This window comes from Vespa mandarinia, chromosome 21 (genome assembly GCF_050613455.1).
Source record: "Vespa mandarinia isolate Hongniang chromosome 21, ASM5061345v1, whole genome shotgun sequence".
Taxonomy (NCBI): domain Eukaryota; kingdom Metazoa; phylum Arthropoda; class Insecta; order Hymenoptera; family Vespidae; genus Vespa; species Vespa mandarinia.
Window position 1 is genome coordinate 4021006 of NC_140830.1, and position 22382 is coordinate 4043387.

Below are 22382 nucleotides of genomic sequence, written 5' to 3' on the forward strand. Positions count from 1 at the left end.
GTGGGATAGATATTTATATCGAGAAGAATCTCTGTCTCTTGAAAGAAAAAGACAAAAAACAAAAAAAACAAAAAAAAAAAAACAAAAAAAGAAAAAAAAGAAAAAAAAGAATCAAAAGGAAGAAAACAAAAAAAAAGAACAAAAAGCAGAAAAAAATAGAAAAAAAATACAAATGTAGTATTACGATTGAGACATTGTTGATGTATTAATTGATTTCCTTATGCGATGTGTCGACAATAATGACAAATTCACTTGTAATCGTTTACACGATACTTATTGATGAATACGTGAGCAACACTCGGAGACTAGATTAGGATTTGTTGTGCGATATTCGTTATTTCTACTTACGACAATAAGTCGGCATCGAGAGAGTAGTAAGGGTCACACAATCGAGAGATCAGCGCTCGTTATCGGTTCTTTGGGCAATTTGTTCTCTTTTTACGAGAAGAAAAAAGCGCGAAGGCGGTTATGACTACTCGAATCGTTATTATTAAAAGCCGTTCGTTTCTTGCATCATTATCAATGAATTATATAAAGTCGTTAAATCGATTTTAATGAAATATTTATATTCAACTGTTACACGTTTAACTCGCCTATTTCGCGTCTTTTGATTATTAGAACAAATTATTATAGATATGTAATATCGTTCGCGCGTCAACTATATACACCTGTACAGGTATATATGCATATATGTATATATATATATATATATATATATATATATATATATTATATATATACACACACATATATATCTCGCTTCGATCTAAAAACTTTTTCGACAATAGAGACTGTGCTGATAATAATTGGAGCCACGATTACATCGTTTTCTTTCTGACAATAATATTCAATAACGTTCAACAATATATCACAATAAAATGCTACATTTGTAGTTTTCGAGTAAAATTCGAGTTGAAAGAAATCGTCGTATATTAATTATCAATGCGAACCGTTCTCGTACATACCAATTCGCGATTTTATTCGCAAATGCTCGACGTCAGCAAAGTTATTTTATAATTGTAAATAGATCGTAATTGTGGCTCGTCCTAACGTGGCAAGAAAAAGTAAAATTAATATTATTTCGTTAAGAGTGTACTATATGTAATATTCACCATTATACATTGGAGTAGTGACCGGCCTAAAGTTAACACGCGGTTTCATTGCTGATGGAATATGGGGGGATGTGGATGAGTATTGGAAACGAAGATATAATGAGATCGTACTATAAGATGACGTTGATTGTAAGAATTATTACACGAAATATCTAGGATAAGTTCTAATGCTGTTCGAACAATAATACTGATACATTTATATACATATATACATATATATATATATATATATATATATACATATATATACATACACACACACACACACATATATATATATATATATATATATATACATATACATATACGTACATACGTAATACGAATATAGCTTGAAAAATGATAATAAAAATTCATTCTTTATCAAAAGATGATAATAATATAACGAGACAATATGTATGTATAAACAATACGGAGTGTACCGACGTAGACGTGCTGCGAATGATCGCCTTGCGAATATATTATATCGTTTGCTCGACGAATAGAAAAAGATTTAGAATAGATTAGATAAATGTGTATTCGAGAGGACAATATTTTCAGAGACAATATGCTACACAATATGTTCCATTATGTTTCACTATAAACATAGATATGAATAATATATGTATACGTCGATGTTAATTCATTAATCTCCATTTTTGTGTTCTACTATAATCGGTACACTCGGTAGAGAATGCTCTAATAATAGTTATATATACTAATATACCTAAAGTACATACGCCTAAGTACCTACGCATAATACTTGTATGCATGTATAATGCTATACGTTATTTTGAAATCACCGGCAAACATAATAAGAAAAGAAAAGAAATGGTAAAGGACATTGATCGAAAAGAAAAAAGATATCGAACAGAAAAATGGCAAAGTTCGCCAAGACGCTTCTCCCCGAGAAACCAATAATATTAACGATACTAATAAAAATAATAATGATAATGATAATGTTAATAATAATAGTAATAATAATAATAATAATAATAATAATAATAATAATAATAATAATAATGATAATGATAATAATGATGATAATAATAATAATAACAATAATAATAATAATAAGAATAATAATTATAATAATGATGATGATGATGATGATGATGATGATGATGATGATGATAGTAATAAAATTAGTAATAAACAATGATAATAATTAATATAATCGTGTGCCATCGTCGAACAAACAAGTTATAAGCGTTTATCTACTTGTAATTGAACTTTTCTTTCATATGCGACACACCCATAAATATGTACTTGAGTGTGCGTGCTCATTCGAGAATTTATAATGGATTGATATTATTATTATTATTATTGTTATTATTACTATTATTATTATTAATATTACTATTATTATTATTAATATTACTATTATAATAGACAATAACGGACAAAGTTTACGTGCAAACGAAAGTAATACGTTATAATGACAATAAGGTGACAAATCGAAAAGAATTGATTCTCTTTCGTACTGCGATCGTCTTATCGCAGATATAGAAAGATATTTTCTTTCTCGATATATTATATGTTTCTAATACAATCGATGGTTTTTAAAGTGGCATTGTCGAGTTTTACTGGTCATTCTCGTAGCACTCTTTCTCTCATTCTCTTTCGTTTGAACGAAAAGTTTTTTCCGCAGTAAAGTCATTTGGCGTTAATTTCACGATAACCAATGACAATATCGACGATCGCACTGACGAGGATTAGTCGTAATGAAATTATTACAATTTTAAGCTTTCGATGGTTCGCCGTTAGTTTATATGTATATTAAATCTCGAAAGAAGAAATATATAAATAAATGAAAGCATACATACACGTACGCACACGAACACGCACACGCACAAGCACACGAACACAAACACGCATAGATAAAGATAGACATTCACAATCTCTTATTGTTATATCGTATTTGTATTTCTGTTTTTTCGTGAAAGTTTAAAATTATAAGCCTCCGCGTTACAAGCGACAAGCCTCGTCAGAAAAGAGAGAGAGCGTTTTGCGTCACGCGAACCGTTTTGTCATTTCGTCTGCTTCCTGCACCGAGGAGTATTAGCTAGGCCGTTTCCTGTGCGATTCGTTCGGTATGAACGTTCCAACCGGCTCGATGATAATATATCAGCTTGTCAGTTTGTAGCTTCCATCAGATTTTTCGATAGAATTATACCGACGGAGTGAATTCGATAATAACAACGGAATAAGGAATTTTCATTTTTTATTGACAATTCTACGTATAAGATTTTCATTAAAATTAAAAAACGAAGGAAGCTTCCTGATGAGTCGTATTACTAATTATCTATTATTAAATTGATGAATTAAATCTAAAGAGAATATTTGAGTGTGTAGATCGATCGTAGGATTCATCTTAATATTCAAAAGATATATCCACGTCTAACGAGAGATGGTTAAATATTTTGCGAACAATAAATACGCATAAATTATCCTCTAATAATACGTTCCACGTTTATAAAGTAGAAAGATGCGCGCGCCGTGGGCCAAAATGAATCTTTTGCTCTTACGTGCTGTGGCGAAAACAATATCTCACATTTTACGCGTTTTTCCATTCCGAATATCGAAAGATGGTTATTCTTGTATGCCGTAGAAGTGAATCCTTAGATACAATAGTGTTCGATTTACGATTAGATAGAAATTTGTTATTATTCTATATTTATTATTCTTCCTTCTCGATGGAAAAAAGATCGATTATATCCCGCAATTGAGATTTATTATTTCTTCGATGTTTTTACTCTTTCCTTTCATCCCTCTCTCCCTCTCTTTCATATATGTATAAACTTTTCAAGAATGTGTGTGCGTGTGTGCATGTGTGTGTAATTCACGTGACAAAAGATAAAATATAAAAGGTCAAGGAAGCAACGTACGTTCGATCGATATACCTGTTATATCTCTAACAAGGAAAACAAAGAAAATGAGAAAAAGAAGATAAAAAAGTTAAAAAGTCGCGTTCTGTAATCGTAGCTGCAAAATGTAGAATCTATCAAATTCTTGTTATACGCCGGTATCGTCTGGTTTGTTAATAATTAATATCTCGACAATTATGTAAAATATGTATGTATATTGTATTGTGATTGTATTGTGTAATTAAACCGAGAAACACTGCTACTGACGGCTATTGACAATAAAGTGGAAGCCGATCTTTTCAAGACTCATTAAGCCTTGAGCTTGTTAATATTTAAACGATATATTGTATTCAGATTTTTTAATTTTCTCTTTTTTCTTTCTCTTTTTTCTTTCTCTTTTTCGCTTTCTTTCTTCTTTTTCTAAATAGTCGGTCGACAATCGACTCTCACTTTCTACGAGCTAATATCTTTAATTTTTGTTCATTTTGGAAATTCGTTGCAACGTGTCGTCATGCGAAATCGTCGACGGATGTACTTAGAATACATAGATACGTGATACGTGGTTTTACGCACACGAGGGAGGATAATTAGCCCTTGGTATGTATATATGATACTTACGTGCATACGATCCAACATTTTAATTAGAAAGAAAAAAGAAAAGATCGTCGGAACGTTCGAGCAATCACCGAGCTCGATAATGGTAAAGATCATTTTCGCTTTTGAATATCTCGTGTGACGTTTAAGGAGATCGCTCGTTTTCGACGTAGCTTCCTCTTCCTGTTCCTCTTTCCTTTTCAGCTGCCACTCGAAACGTGGTAGTACATTTCCTTGATTAAATACCGACGTGTATCTGTCGTAGTTGTAGTATACGAATTATTAGCCGAATTTTCATTCGAATAACGAATAATATAAATGACGATAATAATATAAAAACGATATATTTAATTTTTCCACAATTATATCATAATTATCTAATATTTCATTCGAAAATATGATACCGTCGGGATCTAGGAGATTCGTCTCACGATGGATATGATGACATCAGAGCGCCGTTATATTCCATCATTTACGTAAGTAACGACGCAAAGGAAAATGAGAGAGTTGGAAAATCGGAGAAAGGAGACGAATTAGAAATTTGTTTTCCTCGGGCCATTATACATATATACATGCATACATACGTACATGTGTCTGTGTATGTGTGTGTGTGTGTGTGTGTGTGTGTGTGTGTGTGTGTGTATAGAAGAAAAACGAAAAAATAGATTTATCGTAGACAAATCTAAAGGAAAACAATCACTTCCGATCGTTCCACTTAATCTTTAATTTTTGTTTAATACTTCAAATATTTCCAAATACAAAATAAGAGTGATTATTATTATTTTTCAATTGGTCGAAATAAAACGATGATCATTTGCATAAAATCGGAGCGACATGGTGGATCTCTGACGAAAATCGTTGAGGAGAGAAGAAAGGTAGCGAACAGAGCGGTAGGGGAAAGTGGGTCCTCCACGTGTTCGCCGATACGCGAGTACATTCGAGTTCTATCGTTTGTAGGCGCAACCGCGCTGCGCTCATAGCTGCGCTCATAGCTACGCTCATAGCTGTGCTCTCGGCCACTCGGAGGCCCGGCACGCATCCTTCTTACACTTTGCTCATTGCGCGTTTCGTCTCGCAGATAACGTTTTGTCAATTAATTTCTAACATTTTTCCCCTACCTCCCGCCCCCGTTCCTTCCTCATACTTCGAGGAAAGAAGACGCCAACTTTCTTGATACTTTGTTTTTTTTCTCCTTTGACAAAACAAGTTCAAGTAAAGTAATTTTTCATTCTCAATCATCTACGTGCCTGAATGTTATATCACGAACCAAAGAAGTGCGGGAGATGGCGGTCAATCTCGAGAGATACCTTTTTCTTCTAGTCTTCTTCTCCTCGATCTTCGTCCGTCAACGTGAGTAAAATCAATATGTATTCATTTTTTAATTCGATCAAATCTTTCTATCTTGGATCGCTGCCAGAAACGTTTTCACCGGCCAAACGGATTACCATTCGTCTCAAGTTGAACGTACCAGTTGTATTTAAAAAGCGTGAAAGCGAAGACAAAGTTCCGAATAGATAATCTTTTATATGTCTTCCTCCAAGTGCCCGTTTCTTATCTATCAATGGGTCTTTTTTATTAAAGAGAACGAACCCAACTAGTCGTGTTCCTCCTAGCTTTGCATTTCTACGACATACCATTTTACAAGGACGCATATTAAAAGAAATATATCTAATAAGAGGGAGAGAGAGAGAGAGAGAGACAACTTCTTTCTAATCCATATTGTAATTGGTTTTTTCTTTTCTTTTCTTTTCTTCTTTCGAGCAAGGATATCGATCGGCAACATCTCGGGGAAGAAAAAGGTATAAAAATGTTGCGAAGAAAGTAAAAAATGAAAGGTCAATCGAGCTTGACCACGACTACTCGACCTTCACCCACTTGCCTCGTTTTTCTTCTTTTTCTTCTTTTCATCGAAGCAACGATCCGAGAAACGAGCGATATAAGTTGCGCGATTCATTGGATAAATAAATTACACGTATTGGTCTATTATAAAGCATGGTTAATAAGTCCATTACTTAATCCTCTGTCACTTCCATTCCATCGCATTATCCATTTTGTTCGCAGACAACGTAGGTGCAGAAAACAAAACTCTGAAGGATCTTTTCAACAGCACGTCCTGCGCTAAGCCACCTTTCGAGTGTCCACATCCTCAAATTGAATTTTATTTGTACACCAGGTAAACGTCCTTCTTCATAAACACGCGTATCCTCTTCCTTAAACTCTTGCGAACAAACGGTCACGTTTCTATTGGACAATTGTTATTAAAATTATGAAGGAGCTTTATGTATTCTCGTATCGAAAGACTCGCTAAAGTAACCTTTAGTCTCTTTTAGCTAAAGAGACTCTCGTTTTCAAGATCACGACCATTTCTCATCTCCCGTAACGAAAGTGTCCTCCTTTCGTAGCTCACCTTTCTCCGATATCTACGTTCGTGTAGACACGAACGCTTCTTAGCTCCGTACGAACAACAACATTTACCGCATTAATACTTAGCATTGACCCTGCTTACGTCACAATCACCTTGACTATGGTGAAACGCATGAGAAAATATACATTTATTTGCAATATAAATTAAACGTAGACGATTTTTTTCCTTTTCAGGAACACGCAAAAGGATCCTTTACTATTGGACGTTCGAAGCTTCGAGTCGCTCTACTATTCCAGATTCAACAAATCCCATACGACCAAAATCATTATTCATGGTTTTGGTGGTGGTAGAAACTTGGCACCTAGTACGGATCTTAGACGTGGTAAAACAAAACAAAACAAAACAAAACAAAACAAAAAAAGAAAACTCATGTCACCTCTCTAGAAATGCAAGTCAAGCAAAGATCGAGTTTCGATTTGATTAATCTTTGATTTGTTGTTTGACTAATGATTAAGATCAATGATAAGCGGGGAGAATCTTCGTTACAAAACTTCTCGTACGTTTTAGCGTACTTCACTCGAGGCGATTACAATATCATTATTGTCGATTACGGCACGCTGGTACGCGAGCCCTGTCTCTCACAAATACAATGGGGACCAGATTTCTGTTCGCGATGTATCGCGCAATTGGTGAGATACTTGAGGGACCATCCTCGAGGTACAAGGGCGGAGAATATTCATGTCCTTGGTTATAGCGTGGGCGCCCATATCGCCGGACTGATTGCCAATTATTTGCCCTACGATAAGCTCGGCAGGATAACGGGTAAATTTTTCCAATATTTCTATATATCGTCATTATTTTTCTCTATACATAGATAGTAATATTTATTCTTATACACCAATATTACATATTCTCTTTTCCGTTTTTTACAGTCGTTTACTTCAAATTCCCTTCGAGATTATTTCTTCATTTTGCATTTGTCATTTCTAATCAACAATTTTTCCCACGCGATAAATAAATATCTGCCTCAAATGTACTCGTTTCACTTTCGATGCCGTTGTCCGGCACGCTTTCGAAGAAGACAAAAGGAGAGATTCGCTCGAGCTTTCTGATCTCTTCGTGCATAAGTTCGCATCAGCATTTACTTTCACTGGATTCATTCACGTTCCCCTTTATACAATATTAATCCCGTTATCAGACTCATTTATTTGGGAAAGTATTTTTTACCAAATGAAAATTTTCACGCTTAAGAGAAAGCTTGTTTCGAAATCTATTGAAAACGATATATTAAATCCGATTGACAAAGTAGCAAAGTATCTCGGTTCGAATGAATCGAATCACGTTGAAGTGTCTATGTTCTTTGTGGGATAGGCCTCGATCCGACGATATTTTTCTACATGAATGGGAATCGTTCGATGGATTTAGACGAGACGGACGCCCATTTCGTCGACGTCATACACACCGGTGCCGGTATTTTAGGCCAATGGGGACCGAACGGACACGCGGATTTCTACGTGAACGGCGGATCGAGCCAACCCGGATGCGCGACCTCCTCTCTGCTCCGTGAGTACGATCGCCACCTTCTTTCCACCATTCGAAATCGTCATTTCGTTTATTAGAAAAGATCGATCTATTACAAGGATAATTTTAAAAGGATAAACTCCATCTCGCGATATATTTATTATTCCTCATTACTTCCTCGTATTATAACTATCGGTATTACGAGCCGAATAAAAGTTTCACCTCTTAGAAACGCTCTCCTGCGACCACACCAAAGTGACACCGTATTACATCGAGTCGATCACAACGAAGAAAGGATTTTGGGCAGCACCCTGCGGCAATCTTTTCTCTTACCTGATCGGCTGGTGCAATCCGCCGTTGGAGAAGTACATTCTCATGGGAGAGGACACGCCACATACGTTAGTTTTCTCATAATTATACTCCTCCCGTCATATTGTCGGACATTTTCTCTTTTTTTGGGGCGGGGGGGGGGTGGGGAAGGGGACCGGGAGCGGAGGGGGAGGAGGGAAAGGAAAAAAAAACAAAAAAAAAGGAGAAAAAAGTCCTCCTGTTATTATTGTGAGAAATCATTGGATAGATTTCGAGTATATTTGAAAAAAGAAAAAAACCATTCGAGTCAAGCTGATCCCCATTTAAATTTATTCGAACGTTCCATTTATTAGATTATATTTCCTGTCTAATCGTCTCTTTCGTTTGTTTCATTGATTACATTTGAATAGAGCACGAGGCATCTTCTATCTGTCAACAAACGCACACAGACCGTACGCCCGAGGACTTCCCGCAAAAAAGCAGCGACAGACAAGTCGGAAGCAATCGTCCTACCGCCAGTATTAAGCTTGCTTAAGCAGCTTATCAATATAATTATAGAATAGCGAATCTGTGTACCTACTTATTGATTAATTCATTAATATCGTTAGTCGCCTAACGTTAGCGTTCGTCGTCGTGATGAACGACGCTCTGTTATTACGCTTGTTGTCCTATGTTTCTCTTGTCTCTTCAAAACTTTTTACGTTCGTCAAATCAGTTGGACGATAATAAAGACGTAACATCTTTTTATCGTGTTTCACAACCGACTCAATTTACCCTTTGACCAAATAACGGCACCGTTAAGTTTATTTTCGGCTGGCTAAAATAAAAGAAAAATAACCAAGCTCTTACTTTTTCAATTTCAATTTCTTTTTTTTTCTTTTTCTTTTCTTTCAAAGAGACAATACGAGAGATGATTAATACTATGTAATCTCTTTTTCTTTTAATCTCATCTTTTTTCTATGAAATCATCTTGATGAGTTATTCATTGATTATTTTTAAACATCGCGTCGTGCGGCTGCTTCATTATAATATTAATTCGATAAAGAATGATATCGCGCAAGTTCGATTGCTCAGATTTAACGTCTTTCATACTTTTTCAAGGAATACGATCAAGGAATACGCACAGATACGATATTTACGTATCTCTCTGTGCGATGTGCGCTGTATGCGTTTATTAGATTTCTTATATAAAACTCACTTACCTTATTTCACATCGTTCCTCGTTCCCATAGAACACGCTCGTATGATTTTATGTTAACAACAATATTTATTACATAATAATTAAGGACATAATAATAACTTCTATGGATTTACAGTACATTGTCGCACTAAACCTTAATATGTATAATATGCAATGGAATGATTACAAGTTCCCGATACAATCCTCGTTTCAAGCTGACTGCATTTATGAATTTCTTTCTCTTTGCCTTTCTTCTCCTCTCCTCTCCTCTCCTCTCCTCTCCTCTCCTCTCCTCTCCTCTCCTCTCCACTCCACTCCACTCCACTCCACTCCACTCCCTTCTTCCATCTCTATCTTTCATTTTTTTTTTTTATAGATTTCATTTGGATGAGACAATCAAATATACGAGTTTCAGCTGCTTCCCTCTCGCTCCTTTCCATTCTTTCTCATTTCCTTTCTCTCCTAAAAGTCCACGTTACTTCGAAGAAGATATATATGCGTCTGGGGATATATATCTATATTTATATATTATTTTTCTTTTCAGATGGGACGCTTCAGAAAGATGCTTGTCGTCAGGATCACCATTTCCTTTTCCTTCTTCTTCCTTCTAAGACGTACTTCTTTATCTTTCTTCTCTTTCTTCCTTTCTGTTTCTCTCACTTGTTCTGTTTCTTAAATGGAGATCTAAAGTCTGCGAGTGTCTACGTCGAAAAAGAGAAGTAGATCCTGCGGACGAAATCAAGCATCGGCCCCTTAAAACGCAGGAAAGTTGCTTTTTTTGTTGTTTTTGTAGATTTTTTTTTTATATATTATACAACAAGAAACAAGCATCCTCCTATCTTATATGTAAAGAACGCACAGGATCTACTGTAAAAAATGGACAGTTTTCCTCCCTCGCGAAAACTAGCCACAAAACCAACAAACTTCACGCGTGCTCTTTTTCTCATTTTTTTATTCTCATCGCCCTAATTTTATCTCATCGCTCTAATATTCAATTAAATATTTGAATTAGCGTCGCAAAAAGACGTGGCCGATGACATTGATGAACCATTACCAGCATCATTATCGGTTGCGATAACGTGGCGAACACGCAACGCGAATGCGCGGAAATCATTTCGAAAGGAACGAAAGGCGGCCGTTTATTGCATAGCTAATGTGTCTACGCCACCATCGTGAATTATAGGGGTAACCGGTGCGTACGCTTTTATTTAAAATCGCTTTCTCTCCCTCTCTCTCTCTCTCTCTCTCTCTCTCTCTCTCTCTCTCTCCCCCTTCATTAAATATTTCTGTCGCAAGAAAGATGTTACGTCACGTATTACTAAAAAGCACGCACGCGGAAAAACCGCAATTGTGAAATTTCGTCGAGACAGAAATTTTCGAAATGAGGAGAAAACGCTGTAATGAAGTTAATAATAAACTGTCGTCGTGTGAGTCACAATTTCTGACTTATGTATACCGCACACTGTGCCTCCTATCATGATTTCGAATATTACCAAAATCTAACTTTTAAAGATGCAACGAGTACGTACATATGTTCCTTCATGTCTCAACAAAATATCGAACGCTTATATTGTTATAGTACCGTACCGAAGTGTCGTTCTATTCTCGCTTGAATGAAAGAGAAAGAAAAATATAGAAGGAAGCGAATGAACGAGAATTAATGGACGAGGAGTTCGTTCGTTCCACCTTCCGATTCGATATTTTTCTTACTTCTCGTCTTTGTTTCATCGATGTCATCGTCCAACCCACGACACTTTTTAACAGTTAAACTTACGAACTCGCCTTAAAGATTCTTTTTCTTCTTTTTCATTTAAGTACAATGCTGCATAATAATAGTAACTTCATCTGGAACGCGCTAGCGAGATAATTGGTCCTGAATGGAAAACGATAGAACCAAACGACGGTTTTGTCTTAATTTTCTTTATGGAGAGTCGAGAAGTTGCGACATTCCGATGACATATGTCGGACACTTTCTTGTTTTCTTCCTATTTCATTTTCCTCACTCCCTTTTCATTCCTTCTCTTCCGTAAGATTTTATTACGATCATTTAAGACGGCGATACGATTCTACCTTCGTAAAATATTTCTCTCCACCGCCGCGTTTCTTCTTTTTATTATCCGTTTTTTCTCCACGGTCACTGATCTTTCTTTAAATGCTCGATTATTTCTTTATTATCTTCGCCATTTTATCTTCCTCGTTGATTTCAAGTCCGCGTTCAATCGAGATAATTTATTGGCCGAAATGTGTCTAACAAGCACGTACATACAATAGGATAGGCCCGTTCATAGTTTCTTGTCTTTTGTAAAATAATTATAACAATATCTGCGGATGTAACTTGTGGTATTTATACCTCTCTCTCTCTCTCTCTCTGTGTGTGTGTGTGTGTATGTGTGTGTATGTGTGTGCGCGCGTGCGTGTATTTGTGTGCGTGTATACACGTAATATACACTCGTATGTACGTATACGTATGCGCGCTCACGTTCGCGTTGCACGTGTATACGACATAGAAATGACTTAGGCTATTTTCTTTTTCTGTAATTATTTCTCATTCGTTTCATACGCGTAAAATACAGATAAAAGAAAATCGTAAGTCTTATCACATATGTGTATGCGTATGTGCGAGCGAACGAGCGAGCGCGTGTGCTACTTATACGTATATCTATGTAGGTATGTGTATATATACATATGCATATATGTATATGTGTATGTATATGTATATATATGTATATATATATATATATATATATATATATATATATATATATATATGCGTCGTCGAGTTCTCTTTACGAAGTCTGGAAGACATTCATCAAAGCAGACTTTTCTTCAATGGAGGAAACCTTTTCACGAGCCCTTCGCGTGAACAACTCTTATGTGATTTTGGCCAGCTAGAAAAAATGTCATCTCCAGGTCTCTTTAAAGTCATGTTTTCCTTTTCTTTCTCTCTTTTTTTTTGTCCATAGCTCTTTCGCTTCCGGTCTGCTTTGATAACGCGTCTTCTTCGTAACGGATATAGCCATCCTTTTATTTTTTTTGTTTTCCTTTTGTCTGATTCATTGTGTTTTAACATTTTTTTCCGAGAATCTTTGCCACAACCGGAAGCCGTCATTTCATCTCTTCCTTTCTTACCCTTTTTACGTATTCCTTCTCTTTTCTCTCTGCACATAGGCGTACGTGGCGAATTAAATGCGTCGAAAGATCGACGGAAGCTTCGTTGTAATCCTTTTAAATTTAATTTTTTTATATTTTGTTTATTCATCTCTCTCTCGCTCTCTTTCTCTCTCTCTCTTTCGCTCGTTTGCTCGTTCGCTCGTCGCACGTTCGCACTTTCGCTCTCTCTCTCTCTCTCTCTCTCTCTCTCTCTCTCTCTCTCTCTCTCTCTCTCTCTCTCTCTCTCTCTCTCTCTCGTTATTTTGTACACGAAAAACACAACTATCTTGTGGTTACTTACTTAATTACTTTACTTACTTACGCACGAAGCTCGCTATGTCTCTTTTTTTCTTTTTGTTCTTTTTATTATATTTTACGATTTATTTATATTCTCCCGAGAAATGTTCACACATTGGTTACGCAACGTGCACGCCATTCGTGACACGTACATATGCGTGTATATAATGTTTGTTGTTTTATGTGTCTTCTTATCTCAGTCCAACGTATTTAACATGAACAATATCGATTACTTTACAAAGAGTCTTATTAAATCTGCGCTGAAACGTCAAAGGGACCGTAAGAGCTCTTAGAGTAGTTTTTTTCTTATCATCTTTCTTATTTTAGCTTTATAAAGAACTCTATTCGAAGTAACTTGATAAATATATATGTGTATATATGTGTGCGTGCCTATATATAGAGCCATGCACAAATTTATACACATATGTGTTTGTTTTTGTGTCTTTTCCTTTTCTTTTTCAAAATGCTTCTCGTAGATATGAAGAGAACGCATGTTCATTCGGGAAATTATTATTCAAATGTGTTTTACATCTACGGAGAGAAGTAATAGTAGATATATGTATGTATGTATGTATGCATGTATATATACAAGACACTACATTCCATGAGAACATATTGTTAATTCTAAATTCTTGGTGGTATTTATCGTTATTTAATTTAATCATAGATCGTTTAATATCTGCTAAGTATTTTTTTTCTTACTTCCTATCTCTCTCTCTCTCTCTCTCTCTCTCTCTCTCTCTCTCTCTCTCTCTCTCTCTCCTTATCACGTTCATTTTTCTCCGCATAATTTCTCTCTCTCTCTCTCTCTCTCTCTCTCTCCTCACTTTCACACATTTTTGTTTCCTTTTATTATTTCTCTCTCGTGAGATATATTCCTGCAAAGAAACGATTAGTTATTGCCAACGAATTCTCTCGACACTCAGAGTTCTCGCTTCTCTCGACGCTTTCTTGAATCTCGTCTCGAAAGAAATTATAATGTGGATGTGGTATGCATATAGGCGCCGTCTATATCTCTTGAATCCATCTTATAGAAAGTATTTTTTGGTTAGGTGTAGCAGAGGAGGGACGTTACCTCGATTGAATATTCATTTAACCAATTTAATCCTTCTTATCTCCGTCCTCGGGATCCTTGAGTGTGTGCCATTGAGCAATTGGACGCCTCGGAGATGCCAACATATCCGACCAATGTCTCAATTCCGTTCCACTCGCATTGTATCCCAATACGACTTTGCCGATCGGTTCCGAAGTACCAATGCGATCATAATCCACCACTGTTACGACCAATTGCACTTTCTGTAAAATACAACGTTATATCAATCTCTTATCAACGATATATTCTCTCTTTTTCTCTCTCTCTCTCTCTCTCTCTCTCTCTCAATCTCTTTCATTCTTTCAATCTCTTTCTAGACGTATTAAAAGTATACGATATTGCAAGAAATGCAAAACTCAATCGGCAAACGTTATATATTCCTTACTTGGATCTGCTCGAAGGGAACTTCAAAGGTGAACGATTCGTTGTAATAGGGATTAAGAGTGCACTTCTTTATGGATGTCTTTTTCTTCTTGAGCCTCTTGCCATTTTGCATGAGTGCGATCTTGACGTAAGGATCTGAGAGACCACCAACGTCCATTTTCTTTAGATTCTTAGCTTCGAGAATGACCACCGTGAGTTTACCAGCCGTTGGTACATATCTCAGGGAGAAACAAATATCACCCAATTTGTTGTCCTGCAATGAACAATTTTTTTCTTTATACGATCGAATTCGCTTTCCAATGGAAAAATATGAAAGAAGAGATATGAAGAAGTTATCTTTCTTAGATCTTCTGTCCGACAATCTTATCGCAATCAATTATCTCTGTTAAGCCTACCTGTCCTCCCTCTCCTTCGACGCTCTGCAATTCTCGCCATTCCTCGATGGTCTGTGCGAGATCGACCTGACACAACGGTACTTTGACCTCACCGATTTGATCGTGCTTCGAGAATCTATCAAAGTCGAAGATCGCGAATACCAGTGTCTTGTTCATGGCCTCCGCGTAAGGTACATTCTGTAACGATAAAAATATGAGAAATGAAAGATGGTCAATGACGGATTTATGAGAAATGAAAGGGAATCTAATGAAAATTAAACGGACCTTAAAAACAAACGTCTCCTCGAATACAGGGCTCAGCGTCTTTCTGTGGACCTTCGTTTCGAATTTCTTTTTCTTATCGGGCAACAAGTATACCTTTACGTAAGGATCCGAAGTGCCACCCATGTCTAAAGCTGGCAATTCTTCGGCCTGTATCACCGTCACTGCCAAACTGTTTGAATTGAAGTCATACTCGAGCTGAAAATTCAATACATTGAAGTCGATCGAGCCGACGCAACTGAGATATAAGGAATTTAATAGAATTATTGAGCAATTTTAACGAGACGCATTTCCATTATCCTAAAAGCACGTATATACGCGATACGTATGATATCGAGTACCGTTGTTATTTATTTATTTATTTATTTTTCTTTCTTTCTTTCTTTCTTTCTTTCTTTCTTTCTTTCTTTCTTTCTTTCTTTCTTTCTTCTACCTTGTATTGAAGCTTTCCTAGTTTGACTTCGCTCTGTTTGCTTTCAGCCTCGTCGGGCTCTTCTGCATTATCCGTGAGTCCTTCCATATCCGGCTGTACCTAAGGACATCGAAGTGGATTCCACGAGGGTAGAATGCATTTCTAATATCTACAGATAAACACGGCACACCGAGTACGTACCTTATCCTTATACGTACTTCCAAGTAACTGAACCGATTTTAGATCCACCGCTCCTTTTAGGCCCTTTTTGCCATCCTTGGAACGTCTCTTGCGACAGCATCTTCTTATACAGCAGAAACAAATTCCAAGGACGACCACGCCGACGGCTACGTACGATATGATAAAGATATTATATTCGATGTTCATCGCGTCGATCATACACAAGTACAATAAATGCCTACATACAATGACTACATACATATAATAAGCCTATACAGAGCCTAGGCTTCTTTTTCTTTTTTTCTAAATTTTCAAAGCTTATGCTTTTTCGCGTAAACGTACGAAATTAGTTCTTCGAAATAATTTCATCAAGAAAGGTTTCATAATCTGGCAAAAAACGTTTAATGCAATCCGTTTAACTCCACAAATTTGTCCCATACCTATTAAAATTGCGACTAAGCCCCACGTTGGTATACCCATTTCTTCGGCCAAATCTTTCGATAATGTTCCTAGTTGATCCTTCAAATTTTTCATCGTACTTTCCGTCGTGACTTCCGATTCTGTCTCTGAATAAAAGTAATGAAAAGTAATGGAATCGTTTAATAAATAAATGTTAGGCGGATGATAACGAATTCGTATGGAAAAAATGGAAATGGAATGGCTTTGAAAACTTACCGCTTCTTACTGCCTCCTCGGTACTCGTCATCGCCTTCAACGTCAATTGCGGAAGGTTCGACGTTTCCTCTTGCGTTTCCACATTTTCCGATGTAGCTGCTGCTGGCGCCGGTTCTGACGGTGCTTCCCTCTTAATAGGTGGCATTTTCTGAACGATTCAAAACTAACCATTAGATGGGATTCTACGCATTTTTTTTTTTTTTTTTTTTTTCGCTTTTATCACGTACCGAGCTACGTCTACGTCAGTACGTAGGAGGAAAGTTCGGAGAAGATCAATGAAATGAATCAAAGACGATGCTAGCGAGTAGCTTCCAATGCCTCACTCAATGAAAAATAATATCTCGACTCGTAATAATCTCCCGTGCTTGTGTGCAAACGCGTTCATTCTCCCTAATCTCTGTTGTCCACTTCCGCGGTAGGCACGGCATTCGAAACTCGCATGCGTATCGCTCGCGCAGGACTCGCTTGCGAGCCATGATAAATAAATTTTTTCTTTTATCGTGTTTAAAACGCGTTTCGAGGTTAAACTCGCGCTGATTTAATTTTTCTTTTAAAAATGGAACAATTCCATTTGAGTATAAGCATCGTATATTTCGTAAGCAAAGTTACAAACAAAAATGTCAAATGATGGTGGACGAAGGAATAGATGACTGAATGAATAGTACGTAGAAGCGATGAGGTAAAAGAGATAATCAAAGTCCAGCACGCGCGGCAATACGGTTTATCGATCAATGCGTGGGAGTCGGTGTATACACCATCCGTGAGGAAGTATCGAATAAACTGGAGAAAGGAGCAAAGAAACAAAATGGAAGGATCGAGGAATAAAGGAAAGGCAGAAATTATCCATTGCGGGAAAGAAAAGTAAGAAAATCAATTATTAGGGTAAGATACCAAGATTTGCACGCTTTTTTCCCTTCATTTTTATTTTTTATATTCTTCTTTAGTTGGAACGATAAGGGTAAAGTACAAAAGTAGAAAAGGACAAATTGGAGAGTAACCATTCTTCCTAAGGAATCTGCCGAGGACCTTTGAAATTTTTGATTTCTATTTCTTTTCCAAGTATATATATACATATATATATATATATATATATATATATATACATATATATACATATATACATACGTATAGATTGTATGTATGTGCATAGCACTTTGGGTAAAAAGCTGAGAGGTAGCGAAAGTGTAACGATTCGACAGCACGACGGGGAGCACTCATCGCGATGATATGAGCGACAGGTTGACGTTGATAAGCTTTCCCATTTCGTTAGAATAGGTCGAACTATTTCTTCTCTTTTCGAACTATTTCCCCTCATCGGGCAGAACATTATCCGTCACATTTAATACACAGGTAATATCTCTCTAACAATTGGAAAAGATTAAATCAAAGCGAACGTAGACATATTTTTCTCTTGACTCTTCTTTTTTTGTTTTTTTTTTTCTTTTCTCGTGAAAATTCCAAAAGTAGCAGTAGCACAGCATCTTACTTGTGTGGCACGTAATGTATGTAAAATCGATACGGATGTCTTTCAATAGGATTATTTCACCGCTCGGTGAGCTAATGTTGATACTGTTCTGACCGCTGACGCTACGACCAAAGGTTATCCTATATCTAAAGATTCGTGCTTATTTTCTGCGGTCCATAAAATGTTAAGGATCGAATTTATATATAAAATGTAATATTTCTTTAAGCCTCATGGAACGCCCATAAGCCGGTGTATGAATTTTCAAAAATATCTTATATATGTGAAAAGAAGATTTGTAATTTTTATTTCAATATATATTTTATCCAAATGTAAATGTTCTAGTTCAAAATAAGAATGTAACGATCGTTGGACGAACGTACGATGATATCGGGATTGGATTCGCGCGAACTAACCAGAGTCCATCCCCGGTATTATGTACGCTTACGTTAGTATGTATGTACCCGTCCATGAGTATACTTGGGAGGTAAATCGATACCAAGCGGATAGTTATAGACTCTGCCGGTCCAATAATATTACCAACGACACTTCCGTCTACACGCGTTTTCAAAGGCTCCTCGAGCGGCGAGCTTAACTAATCCCTAAGAAATCAAAGTGATTAAGATAGGTAATGATATCGGCTAATAAGTTTAAGGTCAAAAAGTAACAAAATAATCAAATAAAATTTCAACGATAAGAAAAAGGATTTATGACGACGTCCATTGGTTATTAGACCAGCCAAAAGATATCATCGCGTGCATCGTATTAAATATGCTTAGATTAGAAGCTGCCTTTTAAATTGTATTGCCTGTCGATACGAAAGATTATGATGATCGGTTGAAAAAGGAAAAGAAAAGGAAAGGAAAGATTTAATTCAATTCCAACAACATTCGGTCTTTCTTCTCGTTGATACTTTTCCCAACTCCTCCCCCCCTCCTTCTCCTTCCTCTTTAAGATAATGGTCATTCGTTAACAGTATCGACTGTCCCACATCCTTTTCTCAAGGACGTCCTCGTCATGATCGTCACGCAGGAGGCATCCAACGCCCTTCCAGCATGAATGAATGACCCACCCCCTCCATCTTTTTACAAAGAAGCGTTCAGAAAAGATGATCTCTCTTTGATAAAATCACGTGTCGCGCAACTATATCGCACAAAAAAACACCTTAATATTAAGTGCTCTCTTTAATATTAAGTTCATTGTATATATCGCGTGAAAGAATCGAACGACGAGAGGGGATGATGTCCATGGAAGTCTCCATAGAAATTTAAGGCGACGAGACAAATGGAGAAAAATAGACGACGAGAAAGAGAAAGATAGGAGAAATGTGTGTCTCATTCTCTAAATAAGGAGAGGCTGGTTTCTAAGTCGTTTCTACGAAGACTCTCGGAACGTTGCCATCTCTGCTCGTACAAGAAAGAAACGCACGACCGTAGTGAAAATTACGAATTAGACGAATATTGGTGCTTCAAATAGGTAGAGAGAGAGAGAGAGAGAGAGAGAGTTGATCGAACTTTATTCTATATATATAAAATGGATAGAGATCGGATCTCGAATTTGGGTCGAAAAATCACAGAGAGCTGGAGAGGAAGAGGTAGGGAAAGAGAGAAATCGATTCTAGGGAGCGTGGCGTGTCACCATTTCGATAGCCGCTTATACGGATAACCGATATACAGAAAGATAGATTAATAAAAGATTCGTTTAAAGAATTTAATACTTAAATAAAGAAATAGAGAGAAAAGAGAGATATTGAAATAAATATACTCACGTAAGTTAATATTCCTTATCGAAGATGATTTTTTATTCAGTCCGTTATCTTCACCAATCCAAGGATCCACCCCGTCGTTGTGCCGTCGTCCGATCAAAGAACAAACGACGTTAAAAAGAAGAGAACGTTAATGTTGGATACTTTGTCGTTGTATTCTCTCTCGACGTAGCGAACCGATATAGGTGGATAGAGAAATAGATAGACGGACAGAGTAAGAAGGAAAAAACTATAAACGATGGTATTGGAGGAGATTAGTAACTCGCACGAATATTATTTTTCGTTTAGAGACGCATCCTTCTCATCCACCTCGTCTTCGCCTTTGACGTCGAACGCCCTTGCGACATCCACGACGGTGCTAGAACGGTGGAAAATCTATCCGTGGCACGGCTCTTCTACAGAGGAGGTAGGTAGGACGCGAGTGCGCCTGACCGATGGCAAACGCGAACATGGCCGACCCACGTACGACGAAATCGATAAAACACGTTACGTTTTCCGGCATTTTGCGCCGAGAGAGAGAGAGAGAGAGACAGAGAGAGAGAGAGAGAGAGAGAGAGAGAGAGAGAAAATGATGGAGATAGACGGCGTAAAGGACATCAAGAAGAGAAAGAAAGATAGAGAGAGAGAGAGACAGAGAGAGAGAGAGAGAGAGAGAGAGAGAGAGAGAGAGAGAGAGAGAGAAAGAGAAATAGAATGGAGAAGCGCCGAGAGAGGGATGATAACGCGGTAACCCCTTGCGCTTACGGAGGAGCCGGTTCGCGTCGACGTAGTTGCCGGAGGAGAACCGATAGCAACCCCTATGAAAAGAACGACGAGGGTGTCTCTACGTAAGCTGCGGATTCTCTCCTTGAACTATAAGTTCACTTCATTCTCGCTTCATTCCTGACGAATTTCTTACACGTCTTTTATATAAAATATGTGTATCGTTCTTTTAGTAAAATTTCCTCTATATATGTATATATATATATATATATATATATATATATATATGTAGGTATGTATGTATGTATGTATGCATGTATGCAGGTATGTATGTACAATGTATATATACTTACTCTAATTGATTTTTATAGCTCCTCTTGTTGCGCGACATTCGTAAAATTGTCGTAAATCTACGGTCATTCGCGAAAATAATTTCTTTTCCTCTCGGATATTCTTTGCGAATGAAGAGGAAAACTTTTTAGGCTAATCTCTTCATTATATAATAACTTGATGTTTCAAAATAGGGATAAATTGGAAATATACGAGATAATAGATTCGAGATTTTGATTATCTCTTTTGATCTAACATCACACTTTCGACAAGATGACAAAGACTCGTGATTATTGTATCATTAATAAATTACTAATCCAAATAGTTTTAATATTTACCAACTATCGATTTTTGCTCAGGAATAATCATTTTAATAATTGGACATCACATGGTATTTTTATACGGTGTACTTTACAGATTAATTTTATATGTATGTGAATTCTAATAGCGTTAGCTATTCTATAATATTATCGATCGACAAAGGAAACGAATAAGTCAAGATAATTACTGCATTGGATTCGTATATATTTTCCTTACACATGTTAAACTCACTTATTCGAGCCGATATCGAGCGTTAATTATTAATTAAACACAAGTTAAATGGTTTCTTAATCGCATGACTAATTTTGTGTTTTAACTGTTCACTCAACATCACTCAAGATGTATAGCTTGTGATTTCACTAGGAGATACGGAAGAAGAATGAATTATTAACGTATAACTATAACGTATGATAATAATTGTAAATTTATCAAGCACTAAGAAAAATGATAAGAATTCTTCGTTTTTTTCTGTAGTAGGATGATAAAAACTGAATGAATTATACTTTGACACTTTTCTGTATTAAAATAAACGAAGGAAGAGCAGTTCTGAACACGTCTAGAGAGCTGCTTGTAAGAACGAAAACTGTGTGACGCGTTAGTAGGGACGATTGGGAAAAGTCGTGCCAAGGGCGAAATCTCGATCATTCTTCGATTGTTTACATGTGCTTTTGCCGATACTCTCTAAATTCATCGAATAATATACGACGTATTTATACACAGATATATATGTATATGTGTATATATATATATATATATATATATATATATATATATATGTGTCAGTAATAACATTTTATCACGCACGACTGGTTCTTTTGTTCCTTGCCGGAGAGGATTGGAAGCCTTTAAGCTGTTATCTATATCCTAATGCTATCTTTCTTTCTCTATTAAGAGACTCGTTGTATGTACTTAGAATGAATTACGTGTGCGTGTTAAGAAACGAGACTTTGATATAAGTTTAATTATTTTATGACAATTTATATGACATAAGCTTAAGTTTTATTTTTCTGCGTAAACTATCGTCGACC

General features: G+C 36.5%; 3 protein-coding genes across 8 annotated transcripts in view; 1 reads left to right on the top strand and 2 right to left on the bottom strand.

The window, feature by feature from the left end:
• The window catches only part of 7B2 (Secretogranin_V domain-containing protein 7B2), a 29782-nt gene extending 15836 nt beyond the window's left edge, over nucleotides 1–13946 (bottom strand). The window contains exon 1 of the mRNA XM_085663249.1: nucleotides 9950–13946. The gene's annotated coding sequence lies outside the window, so the exon portion shown is untranslated. The remainder of the gene's footprint in view (nucleotides 1–9949) is intronic.
• Nucleotides 5477–10151, top strand: LOC118443919 (pancreatic lipase-related protein 2). 3 transcript variants are annotated; one of them, XM_035871635.2, is made up of 7 exons: nucleotides 5477–5902; nucleotides 6614–6725; nucleotides 7151–7281; nucleotides 7485–7739; nucleotides 8289–8480; nucleotides 8655–8836; nucleotides 9158–10151. In XM_035871635.2, the coding sequence occupies exons 1-7, from the start codon at nucleotides 5836–5838 to the stop codon at nucleotides 9308–9310; spliced, it is 1092 nt and encodes a 363-aa protein (XP_035727528.1). In that variant the 5' UTR covers nucleotides 5477–5835; the 3' UTR covers nucleotides 9311–10151. The 3 variants fall into 3 exon arrangements, with proteins under 3 accessions (XP_035727528.1, XP_035727525.1, XP_035727529.1); XM_035871632.2 differs by having other exon boundaries at nucleotides 5478–5902; nucleotides 7151–7299; nucleotides 9158–10149; XM_035871636.2 differs by having other exon boundaries at nucleotides 5479–5902; nucleotides 7151–7299; nucleotides 8668–8836; nucleotides 9158–10147.
• Nucleotides 13947–14090: 144 nt separating the features above from the next.
• Nucleotides 14091–21346, bottom strand: Syt1 (synaptotagmin 1). 4 transcript variants are annotated; one of them, XM_085663245.1, is made up of 10 exons: nucleotides 21057–21346; nucleotides 20005–20052; nucleotides 16775–16922; nucleotides 16540–16665; nucleotides 16121–16266; nucleotides 15941–16039; nucleotides 15511–15705; nucleotides 15247–15423; nucleotides 14853–15104; nucleotides 14091–14670 (listed from the first exon to the last, which is right to left on the bottom strand). In XM_085663245.1, the coding sequence occupies exons 3-10, from the start codon at nucleotides 16917–16919 to the stop codon at nucleotides 14476–14478; spliced, it is 1335 nt and encodes a 444-aa protein (XP_085519371.1). In that variant the 5' UTR covers nucleotides 16920–16922; nucleotides 20005–20052; nucleotides 21057–21346; the 3' UTR covers nucleotides 14091–14475. The 4 variants fall into 4 exon arrangements, with proteins under 4 accessions (XP_085519371.1, XP_035727480.1, XP_035727482.1 ...); XM_035871587.2 differs by lacking the exon at nucleotides 21057–21346 and having other exon boundaries at nucleotides 14091–14252; nucleotides 14450–14670; nucleotides 20005–20540; XM_035871589.2 differs by lacking the exon at nucleotides 21057–21346 and having other exon boundaries at nucleotides 15941–16033; nucleotides 20005–20544.
• Between the last annotated feature and the right edge of the window lie 1036 nt (nucleotides 21347–22382).

Coding starts and splice junctions, on each gene's coding strand:
- LOC118443919 (XM_035871632.2), top strand. CDS start 5,836: ATGGCGGTCAATCTCGAGAGATACCTTTTTCTTCTAGTCTTCTTCTCC. Junction 5,903..6,613: donor CTCGATCTTCGTCCGTCAAC/GTGAGTAAAATC, acceptor TTTTGTTCGCAG/ACAACGTAGGTGCAGAAAAC. Junction 8,837..9,157: donor GGAGAGGACACGCCACATAC/GTTAGTTTTCTC, acceptor ACATTTGAATAG/AGCACGAGGCATCTTCTATC.
- Syt1 (XM_085663245.1), bottom strand. CDS start 16,919: ATGCCACCTATTAAGAGGGAAGCACCGTCAGAACCGGCGCCAGCAGCA. Junction 16,666..16,774: donor CGAGGAGGCAGTAAGAAGCG/GTAAGTTTTCAA, acceptor ACTTTTATTCAG/AGACAGAATCGGAAGTCACG. Junction 15,424..15,510: donor AGGAGACGTTTGTTTTTAAG/GTCCGTTTAATT, acceptor TTATCGTTACAG/AATGTACCTTACGCGGAGGC.